Below are 19528 nucleotides of genomic sequence, written 5' to 3' on the forward strand. Positions count from 1 at the left end.
GGCGGCTTATTGGTTTCCCCGAGGTGAGAGTCTATGCAGAAACTCGATATGTAAATTGGACAAGCAAGATACTGTGTACTTGGAATGAAATTGGAGAAGTGGTTCCTCAACAGTTTGTGGCAGTAACTTTGAAAAAATTGGTGATGGAAATAGCCCCAGAGAACCCTAGGTCTTGGTTTGCACCTTAATGCTTAAATAAACAAATGAAAAACATTTAAAATCTCTGTATTTTCACTTTATAATAATACATTTAAGAATAATACTGATTTGTGCATTGTTTTAAGTATGTCATCCACCCCTGTAGATTTGTTGGGGTCCAGATACCCGGTATGCAAAAATTCAATAGAAAGAATATCTAAAAAATGGGCCGCAAGAACCAAAAACTTGAGAACAATATGGCCAGAAAATGGTACCTTTGATGTAACAGTGTGTGAGGAAATGGAGGGATTAATTAAAAATTATAAACCAAAAGACAGTAGCAAAAAACGAGAAGAAAAGAGAAAATTAGAACAGGAAGTACTCAACCTGTTCAGAAACGAAGGAGTTAATTTCCTGAAAAATATGAGAAAAATAAGAGAAGTGTTAAAAAAGGATGATGAGAAGAATGAAGAAAACTTTGAGAAAATGACTCAGCCACCTCCCTATGAACCTCCCAGCCAAAAGTTAGAAAAGATACAAACATCAACCCAAATGCCAATGGTAGCAATATCAGGAGATGTCAAAATAGAGGGGCAGGTAGAAATAGGTACAGAATCACCTGATAGAAGGGAAGCAGAAAAGAGAAAAAGTGACAGGGCTAGTCAACAATCCCCAGTTTATAGAGACCCAGAAGATGAGGAAGGCAGAGGTGCATGCAGTCCCGATCCTTATAGAGAACTGGCAGAGGCACTGAAAAACATGACAAAGAGACGTGAGGAGACCTACGAGAGTATGACAGAAGATCTAATGCAAATACATACAGATTCTGCACATGCTTTAAGTCAAGTTTCAGGCAACGCCTCAGAAGAAGAAGATGAGGAAGAAGACGATGCCGTAAAAGCCAGTAGCCAAGAAAGGACACGCCAGCCAGCGAGCAACCAAAGAGTCCGTTCGAGAGCGGCCACAAGAAGTCTGCCAAAAGGGGAGCGAAAGCTGGTCACAGGCAGTCTCTATCTCCAGGATGCAGACCTCGAACCGTGGCCACTGCCCTGGACCCGAACTCCAGAAGGGAGACTGAGAAGATCTGCAAGTACCACCCTCCTTCCTGAAGCCACAATACCGAAGTCACGCGGCACCAAAGAAGGGAAGCAGTTCCCCATACTGATAAAAGGGGCTCAAGCACAATACGTGCCATGGGCATCTCAAGACCTGGATGGACTGGTCGCACGTCTACCAAACCTAGATGAAGGGGCAGGCAAGTGGATAAGGATGCTGGAGGAGGAGACAACAGGGAAGCTATTGGCATTGGGGGATATCAAAGCACTCCTTGCCAAATGCGTGGGAAGTTCCAAGCTGAATGAACTTTTAAGAGCAGCACACATCCGAGCGATTGACATCCCAGATCTTGATGGACACCCATTCGACAGATATAGAAGGGATATATGGCAGGGGTTACGAGACGAATTTCCCAATCGCATCGATCCCAGAGCACTCAAGGGAGAACAGATGGGAGAAGAAGAGAACCCTGCCACATACATACAGAAACAACTGAGGAAGTGGAAGCAAGAACTTGAAAGAGATCCTGAAGAAGACTTATTGATGACGACATTGTTCAGGAATGCTGTTGTTGATGCAATGCCTCCGCTAGTTAAGACCAAGCTGGAAGATGTAGTGGGTCTGAACTCCAAGTCACATAAAGAGTTCTGTGATCATGTGACCCATGCAGTCAGACAGTATAGAAGTAATGAACTAAAGCTGAGGAACCAAGAAAAAGAACTTCAAAGAAAACTGGTACAGCTGCAGCTCGAAGAACTGGCAAGAAAGAAAAAGACGCAAGCCATGGTCAAAGACAAAGATGAAGAAAAAGATCATGCAGCAATGATGGCTCCAGTAAATGTCCCAGTTCCTATGACACAGCAACCGGGTGCAGTCACTGTGCAACAGACACCTGGAAGTGGACCTCAGCAGCCAGCACCTATCGTCATCTATGTGAAGCCTGAACAACAAAATAGATTTGGCCCAAGACCTGGGCAGGGAGAGCAAGGAAGACAGAATAGAGGAAGGAACTCATGCTGGGGATGTGGTCAACAGGGGCACAACAGAAGAGACTGTCCTACCAACCCTTGGAATACAAACCAGCAACAGAGTTCCCAATGGCAAGCAGGCCAACCACAACGACCTCCATGGCAAGGTCAGAGGCAGCAGCGACCCCCATGGCAGGAGCAACAGCAACCCCAATGGCAAGAGCAGAATCAACAGGGACCCCGCTGGCAGGACCAACAAAATCAACCAGAACAAGGACAACAGCAACAGGGACCAGTCAACCCATGGCGTGGTCCAGATATCGGATACTAGGGCTGCCAAGAAGATCCTACGGGGAGGGGTCAGCACCCACTGATAACGGAAGATGCTGACACAGAACCGATGCTGCAGGTCAATATTGAAGGCAAGAACACACCAATGATGATAGACACTGGAGCAACTTATACCTGTATAAGTTCAAGTCATGCCTCACACCTCCCCATGTCTGGCAAGTTCACAAAGACAGTAGGATTTTCCGGGCAAACGCAGCTAATTCCAATAACGGCTCCAGTGCGTCTGAGGACAAAGGACAAAGAAGTAACTCTGCCTATTCTAGTATCAGAACAGACCCCTGTTAATCTGCTAGGGAGGGACGCCCTATGTAAACTAAAGCTACAAATATCATGTTCCCCTGAAGGTATTTACATAAGCAGCAAGGGAGTTAGGCAAATGGTAGTCACAGCCCCCCAGGCCAATGCCTACTGGATAGGAGATTTAGAGGAAGAGGTAGGAAAGACAGTGCAAAAATGGGAAAAGTTTGTTAAAGAACAACTAAAAGATCCTAATCTTCCTGAATTAGAATTCCACTGTACCATGATATATGACCCACTGAGAAGAGTAGACATAGAGAAAAAGTGGTTGCAAGAAACAAAAGACAAGAAAGTTCCCCTCATTTCACAGCACATAATTGTAGGACCACAAGGAGCGGCATTACAAGTTGACAGGAATGATTTTATTAAAGAATGGTTCCAGATCCCAAATTCAGTCCCCCATATAACATTATATTTAGAGCAGGGAAGTGAGAACAAAGAAATAGGCCCAATGATGAAGAAAGCCAAGGGAATACAATGGAAAAGCACAGACAACCCCTTAATTTTTATTTCAGCAGATAAACATTTCATGAAAATTGCATGTGCAACAATTATGCAGGGAACTCCTAGAGAGGTGGAAGTCAATAATCAGAGAAACATGAGTTCGGAAATCATCCTAGAAAAAGAGATGAAACAAACGGAGCTAATTGAAGAAATGGAGCAATTAGTTCCGGAAAAATTGTGGTCAAAACATGACACAGATGTTGGGCTGATAAAATCTGCTAGCCCTATAGTCATTAAGACAAAATCAGGGGCTAAGTTGCCACACAAGTACCAATATCCCTTAAAACCTGAGGCAATAAAAGGCATCAGAGGTACTATAGAAGGACTAACCACAGCAGGAGTGCTGTTTGAGACATCCAGTCCTTGTAACACCCCTATATTGCCAGTTACCAAAGCGGATAAAGCAAAATGGCGCTTGGTGCATGATTTAAGGGCAGTCAATGACATAGTAGAAGATTGGCCAGCAGAAGTTCCGAATCCTCACACCCTGCTTACAAATGTGCCGCCTGATGCTAAGTATTTTACAGTGATTGATCTGTGCTCTGCCTTTTTCAGCATTCCATTGGCAGAGAGCAGCAGGCATTTGTTTGCCTTTACTTATGAGGGGAAGCAAATATCCTATACAAGGGTCCCTCAAGGGTTCCGCCATAGCCCTCACATATTTAATCAGCTGTTAAAAGCTGATCTGGAAGATCTAGTACTGGACAGTACACTTCTCCAGTATGTGGATGACTTGTTGATCTGTGCCCCTACACTTGAGCAATGCCACAGAGATTCCATTAAGGTTCTGACTAAATTGGCAGAAGGAGGACATTAAGCCTCCAAGACAAAGCTGCAGTATTGTCTTCCCCAGGTAGAATACTTGGGAAGAATAATTGCATATAAAACCAAAGCAATATCACAAAGTCAATTGGAAGGAATTAGCAAAGTGCCGCTTCCACAGACTGTTGGTCATATGATGACATTCCTGGGCATGACTGGATTCAGCTCAGATTGGATAGAGGATTATGCAATCAAAACTGCCCCATTAAGAGCCTTAATGAAACAGGCAGGGCAGCAAAATCTGAGAACCACACTAACATGGAATAATGATGCGACAATAGCATTTGAATCCATTAAAAGAGAACTGCAAAGTGCTCCAGCTCTCACAAGTCCTGACTATACAAAACCCTTTCACCTCTATGTAGCTAACAGAAAAGAGGGATATGCCTCTGCAGTATTGATGCAGGAGACTTGTAAGGGGAGGGGAAAACAGCCCATTGCCTTTTATAGTACAAAGTTGGACAGTGTAGCACAGGGGTATCCTCCTTGTTATCAAGGACTTGCAGCTGTATATTATGCTTATGAGAAGGCTTCTACTTTGACCATGGGATACCCTGTGATAATATATGCACATCACAAGGTGGTTGAAATGTTGGAACAAGGTAGATTTGTTTTAACACAGGCCAGAACCCTGGCATATTCAGCTCTTTTGACATATCCTGATGTAACATTAAAATATTGTGCTACTGTAAACCCAGCAAATTACATACCTCTGGATAATGAAGGCACGCCACATGATTGTGTGTCTGAATCGTTGGCGTTTACCCGTCTTAGACCAGATTTAGAGTCTACGCCCATACTAAATGCGGCGGCTGATTACTTTGTAGATGGCTCCTGCTTCAGAGACCATTTAGGAAATCATGCTGGTTTTGCTGTGGTCAAACGAGAAGGAAATGAATTTCTTCCTGTAATTTCTCAGCAGTGTGAACAGCCATGTTCAGCACAACTGGCTGAGTTGAAAGCCTTGACCACAGCTTGCCAGCTAGCAAAGGGGCAAGTTGTAAATATTTATACAGACTCTGCATATGCTCATGGAGTTTGTCATCTTTATGGAGCAGTTTGGAAACAAAGAGGGTTCAGGAAAAGTGATGGTTCCCCAATACAGCATGCTGAGCAGATAGTACAGTTAATTTCAGCTATGATGCAACCTAAACTCTTGGGTATTATTAAGTGCCAAGCTCACAAAAAGGGAAATGACTTTGTAATACAAGGAAATAATGCTGCCGACGCAGAGGCCAGAAAAGCCTCAGGGTGCCAAGTTGCTGTAATGGCCCCCATGGTGTTAATACAACCCGAGCCCCGAATTACAGACCTTGCTCGCATACAAGAGCAGGCAAGTGCTGTTGAACAATCAGTATGGCAGCAAAGGGGGGCCACAAGAGATGTAAATGGAGTATGGCGATCTCATGAAGGACTAATCATTGCACCACATGTTCTATTGACTGTGTTAATTTCTGAGACACATGGATTTGATCATTGCGGTCGAAATGAGATACTGAGAAAAATCAAGCAACAAGGATATTGGTCACCTTATTTGCAAGCGACAGTGGATGATTTTCTAATAGGGTGTGATATTTGTGCTCAGAACAATGTGAGAAAAGGGACTTCAGCACCTATAGGACACATCCCTGTACCCGAGGGACCTTTTAAACACTTGGTAATGGATTATGTCGACATGATCAAGTCAGTCAGAGGGAAGAGATACATGTTGGTGATAATAGATAGATTCAGCAGATGGGTGGAAGCTGTGCCATCATCAGACCAGGGCTCTGGGACTGTGATAAAGTTTTTGACGAGAGAAGTGATTCCCAGGTTTGGAATTCCCTCTGAGATCAGTTCGGACAACGGCTCCTCATTTATTCAAAGAACTGTAAAAACTGTCTTGCAACAGTTGCGAATAAAACAGCGGCTAGGGTGTGTCTACCATCCCCAATCTCAAGGAATGGTTGAGAAGGCAAACGGAACCTTAAAAGCAAAGATTAGTAAAATCTGTGCAGACACCAAGTTGAACTGGGTAGATGCCCTACCTCTGGCACTAATGAACTATCGCATGCAAACTAACAGGACTACAAATTTGACACCACATGAGATGCTCACGGGTAGGCCTATGCCGGTGCCCTACTTAAGAGGCCCATATGATGGACCGCCTTTGGAACAGCTGCAAGTTGAGTTAAGAACTTACATGAGACAATTAACTGCTATACATGAGGCTATATCTTCACAGGAGCAACGTCGAGGGCCTAGAGAGGACGAAGAAGCTCCATGTGCAATCGTACCAGGAGACAAAGTGTATCTAAGAGTCTTCAGAAGAAAATGGAATGAGCCAAGACGAGAGGGGCCCTACACAGTCACAAGAGCAACACCAACGGCAGTACAAGTGGAGGGGAGTACTACCTGGTACCATCTGAATCACTGCACCAGAGTACCACAACTGCGACGGCGAGATCCTGAGCAACCTGACGAGGAAGCCGAGGACCTATCGGAGACTTCAGACGAAGGTCAGAGCCAAGATGATAGTCAGAGAACCCCTGAGGGGATTCCAGAGTCCGCGCCAGAGACGCCGAGGGCAGCTGAGGGACCGGAGCAGCTCCCACAGCACGAGCCAGAGCAGAGGACACAGCAGGAGGAGCCACACCAGGAGCCAGAGCCGGCACAGTCAGAGCACGCATCACAGTCAGAGCAGGAGTCCGACGAGCCAAGACAGAGCACAGAACAGAGACACCCGGAGGAACATGCTATCAGGACTTTATACGATCCTGACATACATGGGGAACATAGTGCAGCTCGAGATAGCCGCCATAGACCAGAACCAGACACCACCCCAACCGCAACAGGCGCCGGTGAACCACGGCCGGGCCCAGGTCGGGAGGGAGATGCAGGACCTTATGGTCACGGTACTACTCTTGATGAGCTTGGTGCAGACCATACCACAGACCGAGAGTTTGCCAGCCCAGAATTATCCGACGAACAACTACTGGCAGAAGAGTTCCCAACAATTGACTTGTCAGCACTTGAATGGACACCCTACGAGTTCAACATGTGATGAAGCGCCCCAGTATGAGAGACTTTGGGACATTGCTGTTCAAAATGAATGGTACAGGTGGGCACACTTCACAGTGGACCAGTCGTACATGGATAGTTGCGTGTTTTGCACCCCGTCACCATTGAGCAAACTGTTCGTTGTACCAAACCCATATGATTACAGACATTGCGCTGGACATTATGCAGGGCACTGCAGTGCCAAGAGAAACACTGTTCCTTTTTGCCATGCAGAATGTTTAGCCCTGGCAGGCCGTGAAAATAGGGAACGTTACTATGCTCATTCATTATGGGGAGAGGAGTGTATGGATATTGATGTGAGGATCCCAACAAATATGATTGAAGTTCCCGCAGTTTATGAAATAGATTATACATTGCAGTACGAATGTTACAATAGCACAAATGAAAAAGAGGGCAATAATGTGGGAATTTTTGAAGGGAATTGTATAACTATTTGGCATTTAGATAAGACTATGAGAGGGCAGCAGGGGATAATAAGACAATGGAATAATAAATTTGCTTCCGCTACAATTTCAGATAATTTCACAGTGATAGGATGGGAAAATTGCCCAAAAATGACAATAGGATGGCCCTTGATTGAATCGTATGAAAATCAGGCTAATGCTATAGCTGATTACTTTTGGGTTTGTGGTGGAGGCAAACTAAGACCAACACTACCAAAACACTGGAGAGGTTTATGTGCAAGAGTAAAGCTAATACAAGATGCCACTATGATCACATGGGATCCAAATGAGAATGTTAAAAGTGAGCCAAAACAGAAAATAGTGAAAAGGGCCTATCAGAGTGACCCAAATGTTTACATAGATGCCATTGGTCAACCTTGAAATATCCCACACCAGTTTAAAGCAAGAGATGAAGTTAAATCTGGATTTGAGTCTATTTTTGTATGGATTACCCCAAATAAGAACACAGAATGGATAAATTATCTGTATTACAATCAACAAAGGTTTATTAACTACACAAATGATGCACTTAAAGCTCTTGGAGAACAACTAGCCCCAACAAGTAAAATGGCATGGCAGAATAGACAAGCTCTGAATTGGTTATTAGCTGAAAAAGGAGGAGTCTGTGTAATGTTTGGAGAAGATTGCTGTACTTACATTCCTAATAACACTGCCCCTGATGGATCTTTTACTCATGCTATGGAGAAGTTGAAAAACCTTAGAGATGAAATAACGGCTAATGCAGGAAGAGATGTGGCATTTGGGACATGGTTTGAGACAATGTTTGGGTCCTGGGGAAAATGGCTGACCAAAGTAGGAATAACGATTGCTGTTGTATTAATGATCTTTGCAATATTGTTCTGTTGTGTTCTCCCCACACTAAGATCGTTGTTGGTTAAGGCCACAGCTAGACAAATGTTACTGCATACAGAGATAAATGTGCAACATGACTCTGAAGCATTTATGTTAACCATGATTACAGCAATGGACAAATGTGAAGAATCTGAGACCCCTTAGCTTGTTAAACAACCAAACCAGAAAAAGGGTGCCACTTTTATTTTGCTATTATGACTCTGTTTGTATATAAGAAAGGGAGAAAGTCTAGAATTGTATTTCCTTTTGGGGCGTGTAGCGTAGTTATATTATTTTAGATATAAATAGGTAGGAAGATAGCTGATGTTTTGTTTGTTGTTTTTGGCAAAAAACCCTTTCCCCTTGTTTTTGTTTGCCCATGACAGATCCCAAAATGACAATAAGAGGGACATGCATTATGTGTTTCTTTCTTTCTTTTTCTCTTTCTGCTACTATTATCACAATATAGAGGCCAAGGCTGGGTGTGTTCCTGGGAGAGAGTTGCAGGGGATCATCAAACTGACGTCAGCAGCGAGGTACAGAAGACGACAGGAAGTTAAGATAGGATGGAAGCGACGCCTTCCACTGCAGGAGGAAGAATACGCATGGGGAAGGCAACAACACTGGAGTGAGAGAGTGGTGCTACATCCTTCACGACCGTGGTACCCCAGACTACACCTAGGACCAGCAGCACGACAAATACTGGAACAAGATCCAGCGGTTCTGGCCGTAGGACATTCAGTCGCTGTTCAAGCCTATTACGACAACCTGGCTGGAATAACTATTGTCTTTTTCTTTACACAACCTGGACAACGACCAGTTATAAATCGAGCGCAGAACATTTTGACAACTACACGTCACAACTTACCTATCACGGAGTGGGAATACCAGTGTGCACATTACCCAAGAAACTAGACCTAAGAAAGGAATACATGATTGATGTCAGCTGCCTTTAAGCAGTTTGCTGAGAAGTTCAGGCCATATCATATGATCGATTCTCCACACCGACAACCACCTGCGGACCGAATAAGAAGGACATCGCTCTATTTTCCATCAAGAAGTGAATGTACTGAGAGACAGTGTTGTTATGACTTGGTGATCTCTGGTTATGTGTCTGCATTTTCAGGACAAAGACAACCACAGTCACACATAGACACTTTGAGATTGTTACCGCGGGATGATGCTATACTGGCAGTAGGATTTACTTCAACACAAGAGGATACATGGACTGAAAGAAAACCTAGTTGGACTTTGACTGTGTACACCCAATATTTGCTTTGGCCCTCAATTAACCTACATACAGGGATTTTGACATTAAAACCACATAATTGTCATACACGATTCAAAGCGGGATCCAGGTTAAAACCAGGTCTGTGGATGATCTTCAATTATCGTACCAAAGGATACGAGGTGAATTGAACCGTAGCAGCTATCACAATGGAAGGAAAGCGACACCCATGGCATCCCAGGGGGTCTAGAGGACTGTGCGGAGAGCGAGGCATAGCTTCTATGATGTTCATTTTAACATGTGTAATAATAATACCAATTATTATAAGAAACGGCATGAATATGGATCCAAATGACATGGACGTCTTGAACACTACCTTGGGACGGGTGGACTGTGGAGTAAATGGTACATCATCTGAACATTTGTTCAGCGATCTACTGGTTCCAGAGTCTGAGTCAAAGCATCAAAAGAAAAGACGAAGTGTCAACAGCAAGATGAGACAGCCTTCCGACGCATGGATGGAACACCCCAATCCCCCTCATCATTATGCTACTAACATGTGGTGGAGGTTGACGAATCATACCGTAAGAATGAATGCTGTCGGACACTGTTATGTTTGTGCTCACTTTCCTCACAGCACCACCGGAGGGGATTGGTGGCCACATCAGAATCCCAACAACACATTTGAAGCAGCCAAGGCTGCAGTAGCAGCTGCTGGACGAAAAAAAGGCCTTGACGCTAAATTACGAGAAGAACTAGGACTAAAGTTACCCCAAATTGATGAGAATATGATGCACGACACTTGGATTCCACACCCTCTTCCTAATAGACTTTTTGCTCATATAGCAACTGTTAAACATGTCCCTAACTATCTAGTCTGTTATGAAAGAAAGTCAGGAAGTCATGCTTTGGGGATGATACCAGAGCAAAAATGCTCAGACATCTATAAGCCTATAAGCAAATCGGTGAAACGAAGTTGTATGGCCTGTCTTCGGTATGCAGACGACTTAAATCCCCCTGTTACAACTTTCACCGTTACTCATAAAGTACCACAGCCACTTGTTACCTACCAATATCTTCTTACTTCCGAAAAAGGACGAGCAAAATGTCCATCATGCTCAACTGTGCATGTTCCTGATCGCAAGGGAACTGGAGTCGTTGAAGGATACTATTGGCTCTGTGGCTATCAAATATATTTGTCACTACCAAAGAACTGGACAGGACTGTGTGCTTTGGTTCAGTTACATGGAGGAGTTATTATCTTGCCTCATCAAGCAATGAACAGTCAACGGCGTGTGAGAAGAGGATTGTTCAACTTCCTAACGGACAGCCCAGTGCCCAAAAATCATCACATATGGACAGTTGCAGAAAAGATTGCGGTTGCATTTGCTCCAGCAATAGGAGTAGAATCACTGATGACTGGTTTGGAAATCACTAGATATGAGTTTTCTTCATTCATCAACACAACAAAACTCATGATGAAAGGAATCAAGGAAGAATTACAAGGATTACGTCTTACTGCTCTTCAGAATCGTTTGGTATTGGATCAACTTACTGCATCGCAAGGAGGTGTTTGTGCTATGATTGGAGAGACTTGTTGCACATACATACCAGACAACGATGCAGATGGACATCTCATCGAACAAGGAATACAAAATATTTCAATGCTTTCTGCCATGATGGCAAAGGATGAAGTAGATTCAGATAATTGGATATGGAACTGGCTTAACAACATATTTCCCAATTTGCATAATATATTGATGTTGATAATCTGCATTGTGGCGCCAATTCTGATGTTACTGTGTCTTTGGCCTTGCATAATGCAGGCGGTAAGGAGGATTGCTAGACCTGCTCCTCACCATCAGATGGTAGTATACTCAGTCAGGGACGATCAATTTTTTGCAATCTAATACAGAGGGCATTGTTATTAAGTAAATGGTAACAAGCAGGAGTTGTCCGTGTTACGAGATAACCTAATCGGTCAGATGGATTTCTATTTTTATAGCTTATAAGCATGTCCTTTTAAGGCAATAACTATTATCATTACTGTTGATTATTCTTGCTCACGCACACATATATTCGTTTTGAAGCACACATATATTCATTTTGAAGTACACATATATTCGTTTTGCAGAACACATATTTTAAGTAGAAATTCCTCCTATGTTAGTAATAATCATGTGTGGGACTCTTACGGAGTCCCAAAGGGGGGAATATATTGTGTATAATTCTGATCATATTCTGTGTACTATGGGGCTTTTTATTTACCCCGATTATAAAGAAGTATTCATAGGAATGTTTGTAACAAAGACGTGTTAGTAGATCAGAAATCACATTAACTTAGAGATGAGTATTGGAACGATAAGATTGTTTGAATGATATAATCAATACATTTATGCATGATTCTTGATTTTATGAACTATTTTAATCATTTTCAGTAATACAAAATCCAGGGATGGTGTGAAGGCCAGACCCAAATAAATTATAGCACGGCTCATTTTTGAAAAGCCAGATGGCACAACTTATTTTTTAAAAAATTAAGTCAAGGTTGAGATTCCACTATTAGACATGAAACCTTGTTGCCTAAAGATAATGGTGGCAGACAAGGACAGTTAGGATGATAAAAAATAAAGTTGATAACGGGTAATTACCTGATTGGTTCACCTTTGAAAAGTTTCACTATAAGTAGAGGCTGGAAAACACCAAGTTTTCAGATGTTTTGGGGACTTGGAACATCTCACTTTGTTTGACTTGTACAAATAAAGTTGAAACTTTGACACCTGGACCTTCCTTGTCTGAGCAATTTTTTGAGCTAGAAGATCAACATTTTCCACAACATTATTCACTAATATCCTGCAGTAAAAGCTAAACAGGATGAAAACAAGACTTTTTGATAAGGAAGTAGTGAAGGGGGGTGAGCTAGTTAGACCCACTAAAGGAAGGGTTGGGGTCAGAGGATACCCACTAAAAACAACCATAAAACATATCTGTCATCAGGGATGTCATACCATAAAAGTCTCAGTTTGAGTGACTGGTGGACAGAAAAATTGACAGGGGGTCATAAATCAATCAAACTATTTGACACACAGTATATGATACAACTACTATTACATCCTTTAGTTATTATTAATAAATAAATTATTGATCAGTTATATTCCAATAATAAATAATTCAATCAATATTCTTCCGCCCAATAATTATTGTGATCTGAGTAAATTATATGTACAGTAGGCATGTATGTAAGTACAGTCAGGGAAATAATTATTTGATCCCCACACTGATTTTGTAAGTTTGTCTGCTTACAAATAAATGCAGTATCTATAATGTTTAGGTTTATTTTAACTGATAGAACCTGAAAATCAACCAAAATATCAGCTGAAATAAAGGTTATAAATTGATTTGCATTTCAGTCAGTGAAATAAATATTTGATCCCCTACCAACAAGCAAGAATCCTGGCCCCAAAGATTGGTTATGTGCCTACATGGCCCACAGATTAGTCCTGTCACTTTAAGGCAGTACTCCTAAATCATCTTGTTATGTATATAAAAGATGCCTTCCAACAGAATCTGTATCTCCCATTTCAACCTCTCCACCACTATGGTCAACCAAAGAGTGGCTTAAGGAGACGAACATTAAATGTCATAGCCAGTCTCTAGACCCTAGTCCTATAGAAAATCTGTGAAGGAGGCTAAAACTCCAATTTACTGAGCGACAGCCAAGAAACCTTAAAGATTGACAGAGGAGTGGACTCAAATATATCCTCACACATGTGCAAACCTGGTGACCAACTATCAGAAATGTCTGACCTCTGTGCTGGCCAACAAGGGTTTCTCAACAAAGTAAAAAGTTATGTTTTGCTTGGGGATCAAATTCTTATTTCACTGACTGAAATGCAAATCAATTTATAACCTTTATATAAAATTTTCCCCAGATTTTCTGTTGTTGATATTCTGTCTCTATCAGTTAAAATTAACCTACCATAAAAATGATGGACCCTTCATTTCTTTGTAAGCAGGCAAACTTAAATCATCAGGGGATCAAATAATTATTTCCCTCACTGTATGTATGATTAACAATAGTTTTAGCATTTGTCTTTTGTTTTAGTTTTTAGTTTAGACATTGACTCTTTGTTACCAGTATAAAATAACAGCTTTATCCGGTTGTGAGACTGTACATATCACTATGTTTTGGAAATGTTTGAGATTAAGCTTGAGGGAGCAGTGTGTGTGTATGTGTTTGGTGGTTGAATGACTATCTGTAGGTGACCAGATTTATAGATATGCTAACCGTGTTGTGCCTAAACTAGGGCTTCTGTTGTCATACAGTTTTGAAGATATGCTGTGAATTGGACATCCATGTGTACTGTAGATAGTATCCAAATTATCTTTGGCTTATTTGTATCAGTACCTTTTGTATGATTGCTCCTGTTTGACATATCGCTTATTGCTCCCTTAACTCTCTGTAAATCTCTTTGGATAAAATGACTAAATGTTAATGTAAATATATAGTTCTATCATTTTGGTTTCGTAACAATTTCTGAATAAGCTCATGCAGACCGAATGAGAAACCCTTTTATAAAGCAGAGTTATATACACTGCCTGTTCAAAAACAGTCAACAACTGCATGGATTCAACTAAGAAAATAGGTAAGAGCCTCCCATTGGATTTGAGGTTTAGGTTCAGCAACGTTATGTGCCCAGAGAATGAGGTCAGTTGACTGAATGATCAAGTTATGTCATCAATGGGTTCTTTCCTCCCTGATGGCATGGGCATATTTCAAAATGACAATGCCAGGATTCATCGGGCTCAAATTGTGAAAGAGTGGTTCAGGAAACATATTCATCATTTTCACTCATTGGCCACCACAGAGCCCACACCTTGGCCCTATTGAGAATCTTTGGTATGTGCTGAAGAAGACTTTGCGTAGCGGGTAGACTCTCCCATTATCAATACAATATTCGTTTTATTGTTTAGATTTTGTAACAATTTCTGAATAAACCAAATGAAAAACCCATTAATAAAGCAGATTAGTTTTTCTTGTGAAAAACACATTCAACACCGATAACAAAACCAAAGGAAGAATTTAAATAAAACAGATAACAAGGGAATGACAGGTGATGGGAATAGTGTCCAGATGATGGGGATCAGGTGAGAGTGGTGCAATGGATTATGGGGAGTGTTGTCCGGTGATGGAAGCAGGCAGACTTTTAGCCTCAGACAAAGTTAATCTCCTATTTTTTTAAATAATTGAGGAACATAAATTGCTCGCTTGTCTTTATAGCCACTTTATTTGTCATCACTATACAGACCCCTTATGGCATTGTTCCTGCCTTTTGTTTACACAGGGCGCTTTGTGATGCAGGGAACTTTATTAATACTTCTACTACAACAAATAGGTACCCTTCTAGATCAATCCCACTTACAGAATCGTACGATTTGACCAATCGGGTGAAAGGGGCGTTATAGCGCCGCCCACATGTACGAATGCCAAATTGATTTCGAAATTCGTTTTTTAAACGGCAAACGAAAAATGAAAGAACGAGTCATTTTTCATTTTCCATTAATTTATTTCAAATAGGATTTCAAATGAATAAAACGTACACGGACCCGTGTATCATCTGATCATTTGATTATTCCAATCAATACAACAAACGGGAAAAGAAAAAAACTGTCGATATTTCGTTTTTCCGTTTTTCTGTATGCACAATTTTTTTTAAAAACGATGGTTTTCTTCTTATTTCATCTTAAAACGGGAAATCCAACAAATGCATAAACCAAAACGAAATAACGACCCGAAATACTGTTTTTCATTTTGGGGTAATTTCGCACGGACTTCTGATCGTGCACGCTTTGCGCATGCGCGTTATGTTAGCGCGGCATCACGCTCTTCACGAATGCGATCGACCAGTTATAATTAACATGTCTTTAGCTGTACATGTTTCATATTCATGAAGTGTTTATAAATAATGTGACATATCACGAGATGTCGGAAAAAGAGGCCATATGCTCTCTGGGGAACACTGCAACATTATTATGGGCCTGTACAGGCTCTGGCATGTTACCTAAAAACAGTAGCCTAATGCAAGCAAAATCTGCATAAATTATTCACTAGATAGGCATATGACTGCAATCATTTGTCAGTTCATAGGTTAATTTAGCTAAAGTTGATGTAATGTAATGCAAATGACTACACAAAAACCTCACAGTTTCAACACAAACTGAACAATTTTGTGAATTATAGCAGAACTGTAGTTTTTGCTGGAGGAACCTAATGAATTCGGTTGAGTGACGTTACGGGGTGAGGGGCTGTTCGCGTCACATTACTTCTAAATTACAACCTTAATGTATGGATTTACACCTTTGCTGCTAGAAAGTTGTGTCTAACTGTTCACTTAAATGTAACATATTAAAATCAATAATGCTGACAAACTTCGACTGTATAAGCTCTGGAATGTATTGTATGTGAACGTTAGGCATTGTCCAATATTATATTTTTGAGATATATTTCACAGTCATGTCCAGTGTGGGGGGGGCACGGTGGCTTAGTGGTTAGCACGTTCGCCTCACACCTCCAGGGTTGGGGGTCCGATTCCCTCTTCCGACTTGTGTGTGTGGAGTTTGCATGTTCTCCCCGTGCCTCGGGTACTCCGGTTTCCTCCCCTGGTCCAAAGACATGCATTGTAGGTTGATTGGCATCTCTGGAAAAATTGTCCGTAGGGTGTGAGTGCGTGAGTGAGTGAATGAGTGAGTGTGTGTTCCCTGCGATGGGTTGGCACTCCATCCAGGGTGTATCCTCCCTTGATGCCCGATGACTCCTGAGATAGGCGCAGGCTCCCCGTGACCTGGGGTAGTTCGGATAAGCGGTAGAAAATGGAATGGAATGGAATGTCCAGTGTGACACTTTTAACGGGAGTGAAAAGTACAAACAAAGCAAATGTAAATGCATCCATTTCGAGTTACGCAAGATCGCGTTGCACTTGTCCCTGTTACTTCACCCTAACCCACATACTAACCCTAACCTAACTCATATAAACTACATATGATTGTTAAACTTGCTAAAAAAACAGAGTTGCGTGCTGACGTCAGACTGGAAACACCAAGGATTTAATGAGAGCCGATCCCGCTAAACGTCTGTGCATTGCGCAAATCGTGCGCGCGCAGAAGTCCGTGCGAAATTACCCCAAAATGAAAAAACAGTATTTCGGGTCGTTATTTCGTTTTGGTTTATGTATTTATTGGATTTCCCGTTTCAAGATGAAATAAGAAGAAAAACATAGTTTTCCCCAAAAAGTTGTGCATACAGAAAAACAAAAAACGAAATATCGACAGTTTTTTTCTTTCTTCACATTTTTTCGGGAAAACGACGTTTTGCTTCTTATTTCAGCTTGAAACGGGAAATCCAATACATAAATAAACAGAATCGAAATAACCACCCGAATAACGTTTTTTTCATTTTTGGGTGATTTCGCTAGTCTTCTGCGCGCGCACGCTTTGCGCAATGCACAGCCGACTACCGATCGGCTCTCACTAAATCCTTGGTGTTTCCAGTCTGACGTCATCACGCAACTTTGTTTTTTAGCAAGCTTAACAATCATATGTAGTTAATATGGTTAGAGTTAGGTTAGAGTTAGTATGTGGGTTAGGGTGAAGTACCGGGATCATATGCTTCGTTTGTACTTTTCACTCCCGTTAAAAGAGTCACCGAGGAGGACATGACGGTGGAAAATATCTCATAAATATAATATTGGACAATGCCTAACGTTCACATACAATACTTTCCAGAGCTTATACAGTCGAAGTTTGTTAGCATTATTGCTTTTTATATGTGACATTTAAGTGAACAGTTAGCCACAGCAATTGCTAGCCGCAGCAAAGGTGTAAATCCATACATTACGGTTGTAATTTATAAGTAATGTGATGCAAACAGCCCCTACCCCCGTAACGTCACTCAACCGAATTCATTAGGTTCCTCCAGCAAAAACTACAGTTCTGCTATAGAGTAATTCACAAAATTGTTCAATTTGTGTTGAAACTGTGAGGTTTTTATGTGTCATTTGCACTGTTACATTACATCAGTTTTACCTAAATTAACCTAGTAAACTGCCAAATTATTACAGTCATATGCCTATCTAGGGAATAATTTCCTTTATGCAGATTTTGCTTGCAATAGGCTACAGTTTTTAGGTAACATGCCAGAGCCTGTACAGGCCCATAATAATGTTACAGTGTTCCCCAGAGAGCATATGGACTTTTTTCCAACATCTCGTGATATGTCACATTATTTATATAAATTTCATGAATATGAAACATGTACAGCCAAAGACATTGTAAATTATAACTGATGGATCGCATTTGTGAAGAGCGTAAATCCTTGCGAAATTACCCCAAAATGAAAAGACAGTAATTCGGGTCGTTATTTCGTTTTGGTTTATGTATTTATTGGATTTTCCGTTTTAGGATGAAATTAGAAGAAAACCATCGTTTCTTTTAAATAATTGTACATACAGAAAACGGAAAAACGAAATATCAACTATTTTTTTATTTTCCCGTTTGTTGTATTGAATGGAATAATCAAATGATCAGATGATACACGGACCACTATGCTAGGCTCTATTCCCATAGCGAGTTGAGTTAGTGATTGCACCTATAACACAAAGCACAACGCCTGGTTGCGAGTGTGTTTCCGAAAATATAACTACAGAAAATGATTTTCATTGGTTACTTAACACGTTTACGTTCATGCGTTGTGTTTTGGGTGACTGCAAATGTAGCTAGTACGCCATGCGCTTATGGCTAACAATCAGCCGCTTCCTCAGAATCTAGTTTGAGCTATTAGCAGTATACCCCGCCGGACGTGACATGATGTAACAGCGGTTTCTGGGTCCGTGGTCCGTGTACGTTTTATTCATTTGATATCCTATATTAAATAAATTAATGGAAACTGAAAGATGACTCGTTTTTTCATTTTTCGTTTAGTTCACCAAACGAAAAATTAGATTTCGCCCCGATTTTTCATTTTTCGTTTGTCGTTTAAAAAACGGATTTCGGACTCAATATGGGATTCGTACATGTGGGCGGTGCTGTAACGCCCCTTTCACCCAATTGGTCAAATCGCTCACCATCCTGTACGGCCTTAATTCTGCCAGGCAGAATAAGAGTCACCTCTAGTCCTTCATTTTTAAGTTATTGCAAGTATGTCGGCGCGAACCACTGCTTATTGTTAACAGTGCGTGATATTTAAGCAGACATATCTGTTGCAATGTACGACATTTAAGAGATGCAGTATGCTGAATACCAGGGGTCTCCAACCCTGCTCCTGGTGAGCTACTCTCCTTAAGATTTCAGCTCTAACCCCAATCAAACACACCTGGGTTGCTTGATAATTACAGAAAGGTGTGCTGAAGCAGGGTTGGAGCTGCAATTTGCAGGACGGTAGTTCACCAGGTCCAGGGTTGAAGATCCCTCTGTATACAGTAATTTATGATGATTTATGATGATATAGTATCTTTCCAACAAAAGTCACCCATTACAATAAACACTTAAAAGACACAGACAGTCAAGAATAAGAAATGTGACCTCTTCGAAGTACTACAGAAGGTCTCTGCTGACACGCAGACATAGAAAACATACATGTGTAATAGCATAAGTAAAAACGTTAACAAAGATCCTTTTTCACGGGGCATTGCGGGTGTTTGACAGAGTTGCATCAGTCCAGCTACTCACTGCCTGCTGCATGCATTTCGTCAATTCAGCAATTTATGTTCCTCAATTATAAAAAAAAATAGCAGAATAACTCTGATCCCCATCAT

The 19528-nt window shown here is 41.4% G+C and overlaps 1 protein-coding gene across 1 annotated transcript; it reads left to right on the plus strand.

Annotated features, from left to right (window-relative positions):
* Positions 1-3016: 3016 nt before the first annotated feature.
* LOC130413536 (uncharacterized) lies at positions 3017-12504 on the plus strand. The gene has a single exon (XM_056738815.1). It carries the CDS (start codon positions 3034-3036, stop codon positions 4129-4131), a length of 1098 nt encoding a protein of 365 aa, XP_056594793.1. The 5' UTR covers positions 3017-3033; the 3' UTR covers positions 4132-12504.
* Positions 12505-19528: the final 7024 nt, after the last annotated feature.

This window comes from Triplophysa dalaica, chromosome 23, assembly GCF_015846415.1.
Source record: "Triplophysa dalaica isolate WHDGS20190420 chromosome 23, ASM1584641v1, whole genome shotgun sequence".
Lineage (NCBI taxonomy): Eukaryota > Metazoa > Chordata > Actinopteri > Cypriniformes > Nemacheilidae > Triplophysa > Triplophysa dalaica.

What these genes read in the sequence shown, in the direction of transcription:
- LOC130413536 (XM_056738815.1), top strand. Translation starts at nt 3,034, where the DNA reads ATGATATATGACCCACTGAGAAGAGTAGACATAGAGAAAAAGTGGTTG.